Source organism: Pleuronectes platessa, chromosome 5, assembly GCF_947347685.1.
Source record: "Pleuronectes platessa chromosome 5, fPlePla1.1, whole genome shotgun sequence".
Taxonomy (NCBI): Eukaryota; Metazoa; Chordata; class Actinopteri; order Pleuronectiformes; family Pleuronectidae; genus Pleuronectes; species Pleuronectes platessa.
Window position 1 is genome coordinate 7,502,485 of NC_070630.1, and position 17,992 is coordinate 7,520,476.

A 17,992-nucleotide genomic window follows, 5' to 3' on the forward strand; every position below is an offset into this window, starting at 1 on the left:
TCTGTGTCCAACCACACACACACACACGCACACGCACGCACACACGCACACACACACACGCACGCACGCACGCACACGCTCAGACTGGCCTCTAGCAACAAAACGCTCACCGAGGGGATGAAACGTAGACATAACAGACAGGAAGCTAATCCAAATCACACAGACAGCCACCAGGGACCTCATCTACGAACTATTCTGTCATCACATTAAAGCCAGGCACACATCATTAGTAAATGAATAGAGATGCGCCGGGACACTAATAATATATGCAAATAAATAGGGAGGGGAATGTTGAAATAAAGGAGGAACTAAGATTCAAATAAATACGTAAATAAATAAATATGTTGATGAATGATGAAATGTAGTATGAAAGATATAACATGATATGTTATCGATGTAGGGTCATGACTGTCCTCTGTTTTTGAGCATATTAAAAACCTTTACTTGCTCTGTGATCCCTTTTTTGTTGGGTCGATGGGCACCGAGGAGGAGAGGCCACTGCTGGCCATGGTATTAACACTGTGTAACCCGGTGGAGCCTCACCAGAGCAAACGCACTAGTTCCTCACCTGTAGCCGGGGGCTGGTGGGCAGAGAGACCCGGCAAATCCAGAGAGCTGTCCGACATCACGTGCTTCAGATCCCCGCCCATGTCCGACAGCTTCATGTCGAGCTGCACTGAGAGAGCGTCCTCGGAGTCATCTTTTCCCACACTACTCCCCCCAAGGGATGGGAGGTCAAGTGACTTAACAGAGGCACAGTCCTCTGTGCCCAGTTTGAAAACAGTCACCTTGTCCACCAGAGTCTTCTCTGAAGCCCCAAGGGCTGTGCAGAACTTCGAGGACTGAAAATCAGCGAAGTCGTCTGTGTCGCTTTTGAGTGATGAGAAGGAGCCACCGCCACTCTCCTTGGTGTCATCGTAGGCGAGGCCGCCCTCCAGAGACAGCTGTTTGAATACGTCATACTTGTCGGAGTTCTGCTGAGGCCGCTGCTGCGTGGAGGTGTCCCCTTGGACTCCCGCTCTGCTGTCGCATTTAGGCTCCCCACCAGAACTGCCGAATGCCATAAAGTCTGCAAAGTCGTCCTGAGTCGCTGCTGCAGCTACGCCCGCTGCTGAAGGTTGAGCGGCGTCAGAGGAGGAGCCAAAGAGGGCAAAGTCACCAAAATCATCTGAGCCTCCCCCTGGAGGTTTAGCTCCACCTGGTCGGAGCACTAAAGAGGGGGGCGCTGACACAGAGGGGAAGGTGCTAGGTTTTGTGTCAGAAGAAGCAGGAATAGACGGAGCTATAGAAGAGAAAAGGTCCATGTCGGCTATGTTGAGGGGGTTTTTAGACTGAGAAAGAGACACTGCTGGCTGCTGCTGTGGTAGCTGTTGTAGAGACTGAGAGTTTGGGAAAGCAGAGGAGAAAGCTGGCTGGAAGATTTTGGCCTGTTCTGAAGGGTCTAATGGAGATACGCTGTCGGCGGTTTTAAAGTCTGTGAAGCCATCATCAGCGCTGACAGACTTGAAATCTGCAAATCCTTCCCCTGTGAAGCAAAGACAACAATTTCAGATAAGTTAGAAAGCATTTTAACATGGCAGATAGATATTGGCCACTACAGATGAACTGTAGTGGCCGAAAAAAAGCAAACATCACTGCACAAAAAACAAAGCCATCCTAAGACACATACACACACTACCATGCAGTGAACTGTTCAAACTGAAACTGAATAATATCAAGCCACTCTAGAACCCATGTCCATCTTAACAAGTTGTAAGGTCTGTTTACATCTGAGGGTAAACTTCTCCAAGAGAAATGACAGTGGTCAAGAAGTGGTTCTTATCCTTTTTCTATCAGATAGAATACACATTTGACTTGTCAATGTCAAACAGTATTGGGAAGGATACTGACTGCAAATACAGATTTACGAAAAAACCCATTAATTACATCAGTTTCAAGTTTACTTGCTACAACTTTTTTGTAAATATCTCAGTGTATGTGAGCCGGTATATTTAAGCAGAATTGGGAGCCAACGATTATTCCTACAAGATGAAACACAGATATCTTCAAATATGTTTCTTTACAGGAAAGTTAAGGTCAAACTGTTCAATAGTAACTGAAATTACAAGTTAAGATGGGCATTTTTTTTGAGAATCTACACATAGGCAATAAAAAAACTTTTGCAGTGATAACATTTCTCAGTCTTCTTTCTCAAATGGATGCAACATGACATTGATATATAAACCACCCCAGAAAGTCAGAATGCATCCTTGAGTCTCAGTGGTTGTATAATATATGCACTGCTGGGAATAGAGAATCTGTTCACACTCGTGTGAGGTGGAAAGAGAAATACAGTAACTAATGGGCTCATTAAGGAGATGGAGCCTGAATGTGCCCAGGAAAGGTCACCGCAAAGCATGACTTACTGGAGTTGTAAGAGCCGTCCCCATCGGAAACTGTTCTAATGAAACAGGACCGGGAAACACAACGGTATCAACACTGTAGTACCCGATACAGTGTAAACATGGAGCAATATTAACATGGCATTGTAGTGACCGGACAGCTTTACCCAAGGTACAATAAAACCAATCTCTTCAATACAAATTCCAACCAAAACACCAATATGTCTATTCATTTTTCTCGCAGGAACCATCTCAGAGCCCAATGTGTCCGTTTTGGTTTTTGGTGAAGAAGCCAAAGGAATTTTAGTCAGGATTACACAAAATGTATTTAGAATGACAATTAATCTGCTGTTGTGTATTTAAGTGTAATAGTGTGGACTTGGATGTGAGGTGAAGTCTCTTACCAACTGGTTTCTTGTCAGCAGGTGGGTCAAGCTGCCTGAAAACACTGTATTTATCTCCAATATCTAGAATAGAAAAAAAAAAAACATTTATCAGACAGGCATTTATGAAGTTTTCTATGGTACATTTTTCTCTAGGTATTGTCCAAAAAACTAAAACTCTGAGTTTATAAGAAGATACAAATATCCCCATAGAATTGCATGTGCTCATGACAAAAAGTTGCAGTAGGGAAACTTCAGGGATCAAATCTGTTTTAGAAGTTATAAAATATAGTATTGGGTGGACAGGAAAGGATACTATTTCACAATCTACTAAACACTGTTTGAACTGTTCCTCAGTCAAGTCTTGGTGAAATGTGTGGAACCCCATCTGGGTGAGGAGACACCTGAGGCGATGGTTTAACTCTATTTGCTCACTATCTACCTATAAGGCAGCAGGAGGGCTGTCATTCTCAGCCCTGCTGTGCTGGTTTAAACATTGAAGATCATATTTTTTGTCCCTTCATAACCTCCTTCATCTTTTCTTCAAAAAGGTTTTCCTGGCTGGAGAGCAGACAATAAAGCCTATATATGAGGTGTATGGGGAAGATACCTGGGGCATGGGGTGTAGGCTCTGCAGGCGGATCTACAGACAGCTGCTTGAAGACAGCATACTTATCAGAGGATGTCACAGAAGCGGAGGAGGAACCAGACACTGGAGTCAGCATGGCAGGTGCACTGCAGGGACACAAAAGTCAGCTATAGTGAGACATCAGGAGAGAGTGAAGTTCGACAGTAAAGTTAAATCCCCATAAGCTTGCCTGAGCTGACTGAACCTTTGCCCTGGGATCCCAAAGTTTAGAGAGTCACAGTTTTTTGTTGAAAGCTTTCTCATCTTTCATCATTTTGACTAACCATGATAGTGACGATGATGCTGTTGCATCCATGTTTAAACAAGAATATAATTCGTGAAAATATACTCATTCACAATCATATTCACATAGAGATGTAAAGGTTGATTAGATCAATGTCTACACTAAATAAAAAGCTACAACAACTGCTAAATAGTTTAGCTCAGCGAAAGGACTAGAAAAGAGCTGGCTAATTAACATGACATATTTAATTGGTATAATCCATGCAGAACCGCCAGAGTTATGTGGAGGACTAGGCTGAGAGCAGTTGCTGAACCGTCATCAAAGCTAAGCCAAGATATAGTCTGGCATATAACTCTCTTTAAAAAAACTAATTATTGTTTTCAGACTTTGATTTTTGGATGGATTAACATTTGAGTGTTATGCTACTACTGTGAGATACAACAGGCTAATTTGAGAATGCATATAAATATGAATGTTTATTGCAAATGTGGCTGATTTGATGAGCAAGCAATAACGTAAATCATTAAGCTCACTTTCCAGTAAATGTTCGTTTCCTCGGCTCTCTTCACAGCAGGACAGCTGACAGCAAGTTATGCTTACCACTTCAAACTAGCAACCTAACAAGAGCCTTTCAGTCTCATATTTAATTAGACAACGATCTCAGACTGAGGGAAATTCTTGTTACAGTCAGGAGTGTATGTTTTCATAGAGGAGGATTATAAAACGCCTACAGCACATGGACATGGGATAATTCAGCTCTGCTTTCCCTTTGTCTTTCAGTTGATAATTGCCTTTCAGCTCCCTCTCCATGAAAGGACAGTGTCTCCATATGGGTGGAAAGTAATATAAAGAAATGAGCTTATCTACCGTCCGCTGAAATGAATTCATTAGGAGATGACCCAAACTCATTGTTATTCTGAGGAGGTTATAAGGAGATATCCAGACAATGTGTCTGACTGTAAGGCTTCTAAGACAGACTATACAAGACACAAGTATTATGCAGAATAACTCAACTATAAATAAACCAACCGAGGCTGAATATTAGACCCTCATCACTGCAGAATAATTTCTTCAGAAAAGTAAAGTAGCTAGAGTGCAAAGGGAAATGATGAGCGGCAATGAAGACATTTATTTCTTGTACTGTAAATTCAGCATTTGGTGGTTGTCACCAACTAGAACACTGGTTTAGGAACACTCAGTCTCTCCATGTCGCTCACACACGGTACCTGTTTTGTAGCTGAGGTGCTGTGGTGGTGGGGAAACTTCCTCCTGACTCCCCCTGGAACTCAGTGAAGGCCTGGTCTTTTGCTCCTGCCTTCGGAGCCTCCTGGAAGTCCTGGAAATCATCGTCATCTGTTTTGCTCGCCTGCGTCAACAACAGTTATTAAGATGCGAGTTAATGAGTAACTGCAGTAATCTCTGCAAAAAAAAAACAGTGGCCATGGAAAGGATTGGATCACAAGCAAGTGTTACCTGTGCAGGAGGAAAGCTGGCGATGAAGTTAGTGTTTGTGGGCGGTTGAGTTGGTGCTAGCGATGTCATGGCCATGATCTGTGGTGTTGGTGACGGCATGGCCATAGAGACCGGGGTCTGTGTTATCATGGGCTGCTGGTGCTGGGGCATAACAGGGGCCATGGCCATAGTCAGGGATGGCAGATTGGGCACTGGTGGAGAGGGGAACTGATTGAGGATTTCCACATTCATTGCAGGGAGGCCACTCTGAAACAAAGGATAAAGGTTTCAAGGATACAACTAGTCAAATTTTATGCTTTTAATTATTGAAACATATATGAGGAAATCTGAGATGCCAAAGCCTAATATATCTTGCTACACTGTACCACACATCAATGAGCGCCATACAAACTAATAGTTTGACTAAGTCCTATAGATTGTTCTGTTTCTGTCAATAATCACTGGAGCACCAAATGTGTATCAGTCCACTACTGAATATAGAACCCGACAAATACACAATTTATCTCTCTCTGGGTAACACCTTCCAGAATATACCGTTTTCAACTGTTTCGGTAAGATAGAATAAAATATAGCCATATATTTAAGGTGGTTTTAAAGCAGAATTAAGAAAACATGAGTTTGGGGCTGAAAATCAAAGAGAGAGTGGGGAGGAGAGAAAGTATTGAGACAAGCAGATTGTTGGTTGGGTCTTTTTAAGGGATTTCTTTTTAACAATATAGATTTATAATTATAGATTACCATCTCAAATACTTGCTTATCTTCGAATGTTTACCAATTCCATTTATAATGATGCTAAAATGAAAATGTCACTTGTCAAATTAAAATGGGGTTATCAGTTAATGAGAGATATCACGGCTTGGTGGCTACTTTTTGTCATTGAACTATGAAAAAAAGACTGATGTTTGCATTCAAATTATTCAACACAGTCACGTTCCTTCTAAACCTCCTTGTTGTGCTTGTGTATTAAGGCTCTTGAAGATTTACATCAACAAGGGTGCCTTATTATTCCTTGCATGGCAGCGGTGGCATGCAGTGTTTTGTGAGCTGCCTGCAGATTTGCATCCTCCCAGGGGTGGTGGTGGTGACAGGCAAAGGCTGAGGATGATAAGAAACCTCCTGCCAAACTCGGCTGATGTGGACTCAGACATATAGTTGGCTTAAAATGCTCCACAAGCCCTGGGCTGATTTACCGCGCTGCTTGTTTCTCCCTCTTTCGAGCTAAGCCTGTCTAATTCAGTGTGGAGTTTGTGGCACAGCTCTGTGGAAGCCACGGGGGCTGATAAGCAAAGTCATTTTTAAGTGGATAATTTATCTCGGCTACACTGTTTACCTGCGCCACACCAATTAGTGAAAGTACAGTGTAGAGCTCCTCCTTGGTCAGCATGCCAGGTGTTGTGCGGTTGGCAGTGGCCCAGATTTGCCCCAGTGCTTCCCTGGGAAGACCTGATGACATTAGTATTGGGTAGAGCTTGGCTGTGTCTATCCCTGCCGGTGTCATGGTGAACTCAAGGATCTTTTTGAACATTTCTAAGGACAGAAAATCAGATGAAAATATTCATGATTGCTACTATTCAGTATAGTTTCATTAGTGAAATTTCTTTGCATGTTTGAATATTTGGTAAGATAGAGTGGACATTTTCATGTGTAAACATTGACCTGGAACGAGGCTGTCATTGTACGCCCAGGCTGGCAGCATGGGCTGAATGTGCTCTTGTTGTGGGTACACGCCAACACCTGCTGTCAGAGGCAGAAACACACACAAACACAGTTAGTTGCTCTACCTAAAGCCTTGTCCAGGCTTACAATTTGCCAAGCATCTTGGCAGTTGAGCCCCTGCTTTGTATCGTACTCGACAAAATCCTACACCTGATTTCTGGAAGGCAGGGTGCAGATGTAACGCTCCCCTGCACATCCTGCCACGTCAGACATCTATAAATCACTCTGTGAGCTATTTCCAGATTTAAGGAGAGGTGAGAAAGGAGTCTGCCTTTTAAGGATAAATAACTAAAAATCTAATTCAACTGATGACATTGACATAAACAAACTGTTTTTCACACTAAAAATAGCTTAAAAAACATTATGGAAAAAGATTTTGCTTGTTTTGAGTCCCTTACACTCACTAACACTTATTCAGTTTACTCAGGCAGCCACTGTATACACAATACTCCCATCAGTCCTGGGCAGTTAAATTAATCTAATTACAAATCTCCATGGTCTTCACGATGAGCCTCTATATTTCCCTTGGTGAAAGGGAGGACACAGACAAACACATTTCAGCACAAAGGAGTAGCATGCACAATCAGCCTTATGTTTGGGCCCCAGTGGCACCTGCCAATCCATGCGCATCCCTGTTAAACCAAAGCAGTCAGCATGCACCAGAGGTTGTTGTCAGAGAGGGTGGTACATGGCGAGAGAACAGACGGCAGCTTATTGAGGCAACAGGTTTTACCCCCGGACCTCGACAGACACGGTCCGTTTCCAAAGTGTGCGCAGAGAGCAGCAACATAAGAAGGCCCCTATGATAAGATTGGGCCCGAAGTAACAGAGGAATAAAGCAGGCAGAAATGAGAGCAGAGACTTATGAGATGATGTGAAGACACCAGGGAGGGTACCTCAAATAGCAACTCTGTTATAATCTCAAAAGGTGAAGAAAATGTCAGGGTTATTTCATTTCACAGCACTTAGCCTACGAGAGTATGATGCCGAATCAAGAATCTGTCAAAAACCAATTATTACCCAAAGAGATAGAAACAGATTAAGTTTGTGCAAAATTATTTTGTTAAATACAGAGATTATTTCCCCTGCGAAAGAAAAAAAGGAAAACTGCCCTGATTGCGTGTTAATGCTGCAGCAAATTAATGGAGAGAAGAAGCAGCTACAAAGTCTAATAAACAGGCACGTCTCTCACCACTTTCACTACTGGTTTGGGAGGACGGATCGACAGCTGATGGGGACACGCTGGGTGCTGAGACTTGGGCCTCAGGTGCCTTTGCAGTGACGAAGACAGAACTCAAGTCCTTGGAGGCCACAGCCCAGTTCCTTGCTTTATTGCTGGATTGAAACTGGCTGGAAACTTTAGATCTAGGACCCATATCAGCCAAACTCTGCCTGGATTTAAAGCTAACCTGGGCCATCTTATCAGCAGTAAGATCACATGAGGAGAATAGCTTCTCTTCCAGGGACGGGCCTAGAAGGGTAAATGAGGAACAAGCTTCTTTATAACACAGGCTATCTAATAATTTTCCAAAATGTTGAATTGACTTCTTAGCAAAGCATCTGCTGTTAAATGTAAAAAAAGATATCAAAATTCAATTTGAATTACAACTTTTTACAATTTTGATATTATATTATATCAAATTATATGTTAATCATGTCGATTTTTAAAAACTCCCTCAGGTCTCTAACTTGCAGGGAGAAGCAATCCTGACACCATCTTATCTGCTTATTGCAGTTGTTAAACAACTAGGTCAGAAATGTCTCAGAGGTTTGGGGACGACACTGGACTTGTCTGTGGACAGGAGGCTATCTCACTGTCCTATCATTCATAGTGTAGAGACTGAGAGCTGTCACAGAGCAGCTGCTCATCCCAAAGATGAGACGACACAAGAGAGTGACAATCTTCGCTCAAAGCACAAATCATACACTGATTAATTCAACTACTACTTGTTTAAAAACCCACTGAGAATTATTCATTTTAAGGTTTAATTCCACTGGATTTCATATTTATTCTGCCTCCTTGTTTCACTGGTTTGTAGTGTCTGATATCGTTTAAAGTTTAGGTCACGAGGCCATCTGCTGTGCTGGTGGCATGCTCTTACACGCAAGGCAGGCCAAGACCAACCCAAAATCCAGAGGTAAAAATGAAAATATTAAGCATCAGCAATTAAGGATCGCTGCGGGTATAAAAAAAATCCTCCAAACTATTTCAAAGTGTAAATTATGGGGATGGTAGGGGAGGTGTCAATGAAGCAAAAGAAGAGTTACCTTGAGATGTAGATTGGGAACTGGTGTTGACAGCACAGTGTTGGGAGGCAGTGGGAACGGACACAGAGGCAGGGAGGGATTGTGAGGAGGGGAAGGAAGGATGGATTTGGTCTTGAGAGGAGATGTGGACGCTGGAGAAGGGGATAGTGTTTACGGGACCCTGAACAAAGTCACTAAACTCATCGTCCTCAGAGAAACCTGTCTGTGGGGCAGGGGACGCAGGCTGGACGTGGGCCTGAGTGGAAAGGCCAAGGGTGGATGAAGAGGAAGAGGAGGGCGGAGAGAAGGAGGCTGGGGTATCTAAAGGCCCCTGAAAGTCACTAAACTCATCATTGTCCTCAGACAAAGCTGGAGGGAGTGAGTGAGTGGAGACAGACGGGTGTGATGGCGATGAGTCTGCAAAAATGAAGAAATAATGATGATGGCACAACACATGAAACATACACTACAACGGATATTGAATTAATGGCTGCACATTGCAAGAGTGAACCACAATTTTATGAAAGAAGAGCCAGTCAGTGTTTGACTGGCTATTCTTCTATAATCAGCATTTCATCAAAATAATTACTTTAGAGCAGAGGTTCCAAAAACTGGAGGTCAGCAATCTGGACTGGATCAAAAGATCAAGAACATTTCTGCCTCATTTTAAAGGCTCAGCGAGGAAAAAGGTTAGGAACCAGGGTTTCCCCTACGTTCTCTAGGGCCGCTGCTTCAGGCTCAGTGCAGACGCACAGTGCTGTATTACCCTGCTGTATAACCTCAGTCCCCACTGACCTGCGCTCATTTTACACATTAACAATAAACACCAACACTAATCAGAAGTTATTAGGACCTGAACAGTGACTGAAGTTTAGTTTGTGATTGTCTGATTTGCTTGAGAGTTTATGAGACATGCATTTAAACACATTGAAAAAAAAATTAGGTTTTTGTTTGTGTGAACCAGGGCAGAGACGGGTATACACGTACACACACACTCCTGCAGACAAGAGACATGTTCTTCCCCCAGACTACGACGCAACCCAGTGTTTTAAGTCATTACTGCAGAAGATGCGACACCCCGTTTATTCAGGAATAGTCCGTCTCCGCTGCTAAAAATAAAAAACCTAGGGGAAACCCTGGAAACCTCTGCTCTTAAGCATTAATCCTTGTTATTTTACTGAAAAATGTATGCCAACAATTTTTGGGAAATGCAAAGAAATAAGTTAAATGAAGGAAATCAAAAAAATATAAGACACAAGAAAAAGTTCAAAAAGTTAACAAGTCAAAATTAAAGAGATCACTCTAAAGTGACAGTAGCAATACAGACTGAAATAATATGATGAAACAAAAATATTATAGAGACGCTGTGTTGCATATTGTATATTACAGAAATCCCCAAACATCACTCGTCTGGCTGCCGGCTGGGCGACCATCATGCTGACGTGTCTCTAATCCAGTTATTCTCAGACCAAGGTATTAGAGCTACAGACAGCAGATCTGCTGATGGAGAGCCACAACATGAAAAATCCCAAGGATTATGAATAAAAGCGTTTGATTGAAGGTACCTGGCTTCTTTGTCTGTGATGATGGAGTGGGGTGCATTTTCGCATCCCTGCTGAAGCCGTCCAGGTTTCCTTTGATCGCCTCCAATGCATCATCCCGACTCTTCTCCCCTGTCTGAGCACAACACAGCAGAGAATCAACATCCCAGAGGTTTTGAAAGGTTAGAAGTGGAGTAAGATAATCATGATGTGCAGAGAAACTCACCTTGGGTTTGACACTGCTGAGCATTCTCAGCTTCTGTTTCTGCTCCTCAAACTGTCTTCTTTTCCTGTCTTCCTCCAGCATCTTCTGCTGATGATCCAGACGCTTTCTAAACGGCAGGAAGAGTTCATACATCATTTGTAGAGACAAACGTGAAATATTCTGAAGGAGGTTAAGAGAAAGTCAAAACACAATTGATTTTAATCTAATCTATACATTGAGTAGAATAGAGTCAATATTCATCTGTCTTTGTCAGAGTTAATGCACAATCATGTCGTTGAAATTTACATATTAATATTTATAGAATTGTAGATGTATTTATTAGCATTTTTGCCTGAGGGGAGAGATGAGACTAACAAGGCTAAAGTGCAATGACATGGTAAGCGTCCTTAACCAGGGCACCAGAGTGCGACCATTTATAAACCATATCAGCTTGTACTCCTCTAGTCTACATGTTGAATTGGCAAGCCAATGAACCCAAGAGCCAGCCTACGATAAAAAATTCTCATCTCTGAGCATTCAACCTTATGATATTAGTGTAAAGAAGTCTTACTGATGCTCCTCAGCCATTTGTTTCTGCATGTCAGCAGTGTACTGGGGTCCAGCAGGTCTCATACTCATAAACTGTGGCTGACCCATAAACTGCATACCGGGGGTCTGCATCCCAATCGCCATCCCGCCCTGTGAGAACAAAAAAACAAACAGAGCTATAAAAGAGATGTTCAGAAATCAAACATTAATATTGTCAAACTGCTTTTACTTGAGTTTGAAGACCAGAAGGGAAGGGAAGGCATCAAAGAACAGTGTTAATGGTGATGGTGATGCATAATTATGTTTAAAACAGTTTGTGACTGGATTCTTTCGGACACAAGCAGGGTAAATTAAATCAATACAGTATTTATGTATTTACTACTGGAAGACCACATTAACAAGTTTGTAAAAATGCAGCAAACGCAGAAATGCCAGGAACTATAATGAAAATCTACAGAGCTAATACAGACACATAAGCTCACCTGCATAGGCATGGCTCCTTGGGTCATCTGCCCCCCAAAGTTCATTCCCATCATCCCCTGCATGTTAGGCTGCATGACTGGACCGATAGAGAAGCCCTGCTGTTGCTGCTGCTGTTGCTGCTGATGTTGCTGAAGCTGTTGTTGCTGAAGCTGTTGTTGCTGAAGCTGTTGCTGAAGCTGTTGTTGCTGAAGCTGTTGTTGCTGAAGCTGTTGTTGCTGCTGCTGCTGCTGTTGATGCTGCTGCTGCTGCTGCTGCTGCATGGGTACCATGCCTGCAGAAATAAACACAGACACTGGATTACTATTTGAAGTACAACAGTATGCCTAGTTTAAAATAAACTGAAGAAAAGTTAAGAAAAAAATTGAAACTAGATTCTGGACAGCTGGAAAAAGTATGTGACAGCTTGGACTAAAACAAGCTTAACATTTTTTGGAAAAGTGTTTATTTTCCCAGATGCTATGTAAGCTGTCAGTTAGAGCTGAGCAGCCAGCTCCTACTGGCGCCTCCAGATGATTCACGAAGTTAGGGCACAACCGCGATGAATAAATGAGCCGTTTAAAAATGACAATGCTAACGGGAGCATGTAATGATGCCCGAGAGATGCTCGTCCCAGTGGTATGTTACTGCAAAGTCAACAGCCTAAATATAACATACATGCACATATTAATGACAAAATCAGTCACACTCATTTAGTATCTGCAGCAGCCCTTTTTTACAATAAAACGGTTTTACAAAATAGCAACATCAAGGCATTTGCATAAAAAAAATCATGCCTCTAAATGTTTTGTTTTTAATTACCCTCAAAATTAGATGATCCTATCCTAGACATTGAATTTAATTTCCCATTTATTTGATCAGCTTCTGATGAAACCTTTTTAACTGGTGATGTTAACTTCTGAGTGACTCACCTTGTGGTTGCCCCAAGCCCCCTCCAACAGGATACATAAAACTATAGGAGGAAAAAAAGAAAACACAAGTTATGAGATTCATAGACATAAACAGAGTAATGCCCTCTGAAGCCTTAATAAGGCCATTACTGCATCAGTAAATGTTTTTTTCACAGTTCCAAGTGAAACATTGCCGAATGATTAGTTTAGGAAGGAGAGTATTCAAAATGACTGAGATGACGTCGGATGTTTCATAACCAATAAATGTTTAATGTTTGTAATTGCGCTATAAAAGTAAAACACTTAAGCGAATGAAATGTGAAACCTTTCGACAGAAACATCTTTTTCAGAGCTCACAACTGTGCAACTGTGTTTCCATGAAATGGGCTTTTAAATAGATTTGGTTCAATTGTTTATAAGAGTGTAAATACAACCCTGTTCTGGAGCCATTTGGGATCTGGATTAATTCGAAATGACTCAACTGAACAGAAAATAAAAGCCTTGTTTGCTCTTCTTAATTGTGAAACTACATCATTATACATGCGGCTGCTTGATAATGATTTGCTGTTCAGTTTGTGACATTTTTCTTGATCATTAACTGCTTCATTAACTCAGACACATCTGAATGAATCTTATCAAGCTGTTGCTGTCATTTAATCTCCAAACATTACATTATTAAAAAACAATTTGAATAACTAAATCTAACAGCGGGAAAAAAAAGGGATATTTATGCAGTATAAGTTTATTGTCAGCAAAACCCGGCAGATACAGAACGAGCCAGTAGAGAGAAGTGTAGCTTTGCATTATTTAGCAGATTCAGGCTGAATTTTCTGACACTGATCCATTCACTATTTTCGATAAAGCCAAAAAGCACCAAAACTGGTGCATTTTAGTTTCCCCAGGCAACTTGGACTCTGCCACCGGGTCTGTGCTGAGAAATGGGCCTTTAGTCAGAAGTAGTCTCAACAAGTCGTCCAAGTCTCTCCCTCGCCGGTGCCAACCCACACAGGCCTTCAGCTATTTGTCAAAGAACTTGGTTCTGCAGGCGGGGACTGATGATGCAGAAACAAACACAGCAATAAGCCAGCTGGGCCTTTGGTGCCTGTGACTCCAAGCAGAATTGTATCCTCACTAATCCAATAGGTGAGTGACATTGTAATAAACAGAAAACTAACTGGGAGGCGGTATAAGGCAATTATCAACTCTCCATGACAAAAACAGCATAGCTTCGGCTTGTTCACGGAACTTTAACTTTTGGGATTTTTACAAAGAAAGTTTTTATTTAATATTGAAACAACACATAGAAGAAAGTGAGGTTACGCTTCACAAAGTACTGGTATTGTACGACTGGGTCCTTGGATTTTGTGATAATGCTCGACTCGGAGGATTTCTCACATCTGCTCCCTGTAAGATTTACAGCTTAAAAAAAAAGCTTTTACAGGAGCACTGTGGCATTTCTGCCCGCTCCCCGCTGCAAATATCAGGTCATGGCTGAGCAGATTAACATAGAGGGGATAAGCAGTGATAGCATCTGTGGCCGGCAGACAGGCCCGTTGGATTGTAAAAAGACCTGTAATCAACCGACCAGTCACTGCGAGACAGAAAGCAGGGTGAGGAGTTTCAGGCGCTGGCATCATCACAAAGGACGGCTATACCAAAATCACTGTTTATTCCAAAACTGCTCTTTTAGTGGATTATACTGTAGACAAGACAAGTACTAGGCTTCACTCAACCCATTTTAATCGCTAAGATGAAACGATATACGTTTTTAGGACTTAATTATTGTTCTGCTTGATTATTAACATCTAACTAACTAAAGAAATAATCAGGACAATTAAGAAATTATAAACCTTAGCACGATACAATATCTAATTTGTATTTGAGCTGTAACGAACATTTGCCTGTAATAATTTCAAAAGTGACATATTCAGATCTCTTGTTTTGTCCAAAACCCACTGAGATTTAGTTTAATATCATATATACGAAAACAAAAGTATTGAATTCCCACATTTGAGAAGCTGGAACCAAGCCATCTTAGTTTTAACATTATTAAATGGTAAAATTAGATCATGATTGTTTTTCTGTTGATTGACTACTCGATTAATCAAATCTTAGCAGCTGTAATTTGGACACCGTTGATCATAAAAAGCCAAGGACTCAGTCAAGTTGATTGAGTAAGTTGGGGTTTTTCCTCAATCCACTACAGGAGCTGGACCACAAGACCTCTGTCTTGTTACTAATCACTAATTGGAGAAGGACTAATAAGGTCATCAGTGAACAATGTGACCTGGCAGAAAATCTGCTTTAACTGTCATCATTTTAAATCAAAGGATTAATCATGTTCCCAATTATTGACACTTTGACAATATTATATTTCCAGCAATAAATCCAAGTTGGAAATGACAGCAGTTAAAAAACCCTCCCCAGGGTAAGACACTCTTGACTAATGGGATAACACAATTGGACATCATGTGACATGCAGGAGGTGAGCTGTCTGATGAATGGTGTAATCATATGGCTTGTCGGAGACACACAAATCTGCATGGAGCCATTGTCGCCTCATCATAATGATGTCATGCATCTCTCCTGGGGGAAGCTACAGCCACTGCAACTATGACAACTTGTCTTCTTTATATGTTTTCATAACACTGATGTATCTGCTGCAGCGGTTGCTTGGCTGCCAGGCAAGTTTTTAAAAGCTGCACCATTGCTCCACCTCCTGGATTTACAGCAACACTATCAATACCATTGTGTCATTCCATTACAATTCATATATCTTGTAGATTATAAAAAATATTAAACTGGATTTGAATGTGCTATAGATAACATATACATTTGGGATAGATTATGGTCTGAAATGGAGCCATTCTATCAAAGTTCAGGCCTTATAAGCAGCAGTGAAGATGTAGTTTGGCTTGGAGTTGCAAATATGGATAAAATACTTATTCCACCAGTATACCATTATTTGTAAAGGTTTGCATATTCCTGGTGAAATTGTATATATTGTTGAGTTTTAATCTCAAGAGATATTAATTAGTAATTGGAACCACTGTAGCAAACAGACATTAAATATATAAATCACCATCAGTACTCATAGTAAGTTATTATTACTGTTTATTTATTTTCAATTTGAAGAAAAGACTGTCGTTTGTATTCTTGATCAAATAAAACATTTCATTTGAACACATCATCCTGGGCTGTGGTTTAATAAAAACTGCAGGCATTTTTCATTGTTTGCTGATATTTGCTCATTCAAGCATCGTTTGTTATTTAACATTTTGAGATGTTTATAATAATAAAATTTAACCTCAGAAGGACTTAGTGATCTTGGATGTGTGTTTTTAAACCTTTTCTGACACTTTAAAGACCAAACCTATGATTGAGAACCCAATAAGGTGATTGGCAAATAATGAAAATCATCTATACTAGCGGTAACATATCGAATTGCCTCATATCGTATTACCACTGATCCTGTTTGTCTGATTAACTAGGTCAACTTTACCCTTCCAACTTTTTCAGCCAAACTTTCAGAGAAGAAGGCTGATACTTTCACAAACAGGCATCACGCAAACTTTACTCGAGTCGTGTAACAACCAGACATCCGCTGAATAATAAACACACAACAGAGAATCCCAATCATCTCCAGCTCCTCTCATTACATCTCCTGCTTCTCCCTACAGCATCTCAGGACTTTGGTTTCACCTGTCAGATCAGTATCAGCTGGCTGGTCAGGGTGCTTGCAATCCAGAGCACATGTATTATTCAAGTTGCTCCGGTTCAGCTCATGAAAAACCCATGAGAATAGCCTCGCTCTGGAGAACCACTTCTTTAATATGACACCTAAACTTTTCACCCACTGGCTGGTGGAACAAACTGGGACAGGGCTGGTTAGTGTCATCTAGTGAAGAGTCTGACTCCCGTTGAGGGAAACAAGTGAAGCTGTGAAGTCACAGGGGAGAAGATGAACTAACACAAGTATTTATATCTTCATGTCCCATCTCATTCAACTTGTGAGACATTTAAACATCCTGCTTGCACGACACCAAACAGATACGTGGGTATTAACAATAGCTCCCCGTCCACAGGCCCCTTCTGGTGAAGAGTTGTGTATTGTATTAACACTAAATATCTCTGAATACAGCCAACAAAAGATGTATGAATCGCTGCGGACACATTGTGAAGATATAGGAACTGTGTTGTTGTCGCTGCTCCCCTGTGTGTGTGAGCGGGGGAGGCAGCTAGCTAACCGCTGCTAGCTAACCGCTGCTAGCTGTGACACCTGACAACCAGCCATCTCATCCCAACACATCCAGCCAGGGGGGGAAACAGCCACCGGCGGCCGCCTCTGGGCCTCCTCCGCCCGCTACGCCTGACGCTAGCCGACCGTCGGACGTTGCTCCCGGGCGGACACATTGTATTTATCGAGACAAAGTTGATTATATAGGGGTTTCAAATACCTGCCGCCTCCTCCGGATCCTGGCCGCAGCGCCATCTTGATACCAGTGGTCGCTGGTAGCATGCTGACGTCAGCAGTGACGCGGGTTGAGCTTGGGATATTGAGGCCTGGGTTTGGTCTGTCAGGCGCACAGCCCTCATAAAGGGATCAGGTGCTGGACTAGAAATGTGGTAGTACAGTAGAAGCTGTGTGGAATACACGTGTATTACTAAAGTATAAAGTGAGATTTAGTGGTATGATTGGAATGGTGGTAGTATTACCAAAATACAACGTAGAACAATAGTGTAGCATGTTATTATCAATGACGATAGCATTCAAATACAATAACATGTTTCAGTACAAACTAAAATACATTAAATGATTAAAAATACAACAAAATTAGCAAATAGTTTATGTTGTAAAACTAGTATATGATATATTATGATAAGAAAATAAAATGATAAGAGTTAGAGCCCAACTAATACTGTTGTATGTAAGCACTGCTTACAATAATAGATACAAAAAATGGAACATCATTTTTCAGTATAGCAATGACAAATGTCAAATGATGATTCATTTTTCTATCTATTATTGTACGACTGATATAGTGCTTAAATACAACACTTATGTCTCCCTGTCAAATGTCACCAAGTGTTCGTTGAAAAAATGTTTGTGATGTTGCGTAGTTTAAAAATAAAAATGCAATTGAATGGAGTGTGTGGTTACAACAACAACAACAACAACAACAACAACAACGACAACAACAATACCTTCTGAGGCGGCATGATCGGGTTAAGGTTAACCCTAACCCTTGTCTGCT

General features: G+C 41.4%; 1 protein-coding gene across 7 annotated transcripts in view; it reads right to left on the reverse strand.

Moving 5' to 3' along the window:
• synrg (synergin, gamma) overlaps nt 1-17,259 on the reverse strand; it is a 35,635-nt gene extending 18,376 nt beyond the window's left edge. For 3 of the 7 annotated variants that reach the window (XM_053422408.1, XM_053422405.1, XM_053422402.1), the window contains exons 1-15: nt 17,195-17,259; nt 12,759-12,799; nt 11,850-12,121; nt 11,390-11,517; nt 10,840-10,945; nt 10,638-10,749; nt 9,094-9,489; nt 8,018-8,296; nt 6,766-6,846; nt 6,440-6,636; nt 5,110-5,355; nt 4,863-5,002; nt 3,375-3,499; nt 2,786-2,848; nt 569-1,525 (exon numbers count right to left, since the gene is read on the reverse strand). In XM_053422408.1, coding sequence (XP_053278383.1) covers nt 569-1,525; nt 2,786-2,848; nt 3,375-3,499; nt 4,863-5,002; nt 5,110-5,355; nt 6,440-6,636; nt 6,766-6,846; nt 8,018-8,296; nt 9,094-9,489; nt 10,638-10,749; nt 10,840-10,945; nt 11,390-11,517; nt 11,850-12,121; nt 12,759-12,799; nt 17,195-17,256 — 3,205 coding nt within the window. In that variant the 5' untranslated portion in view covers nt 17,257-17,259. The remainder of the gene's footprint in view (nt 1-568; nt 1,526-2,785; nt 2,849-3,374; nt 3,500-4,862; nt 5,003-5,109; nt 5,356-6,439; nt 6,637-6,765; nt 6,847-8,017; nt 8,297-9,093; nt 9,490-10,637; nt 10,750-10,839; nt 10,946-11,389; nt 11,518-11,849; nt 12,122-12,758; nt 12,800-17,194) is intronic. The other 4 variants (XM_053422406.1, XM_053422403.1, XM_053422407.1 and 1 more) reach the window with 3 other exon arrangements.
• Between the last annotated feature and the right edge of the window lie 733 nt (nt 17,260-17,992).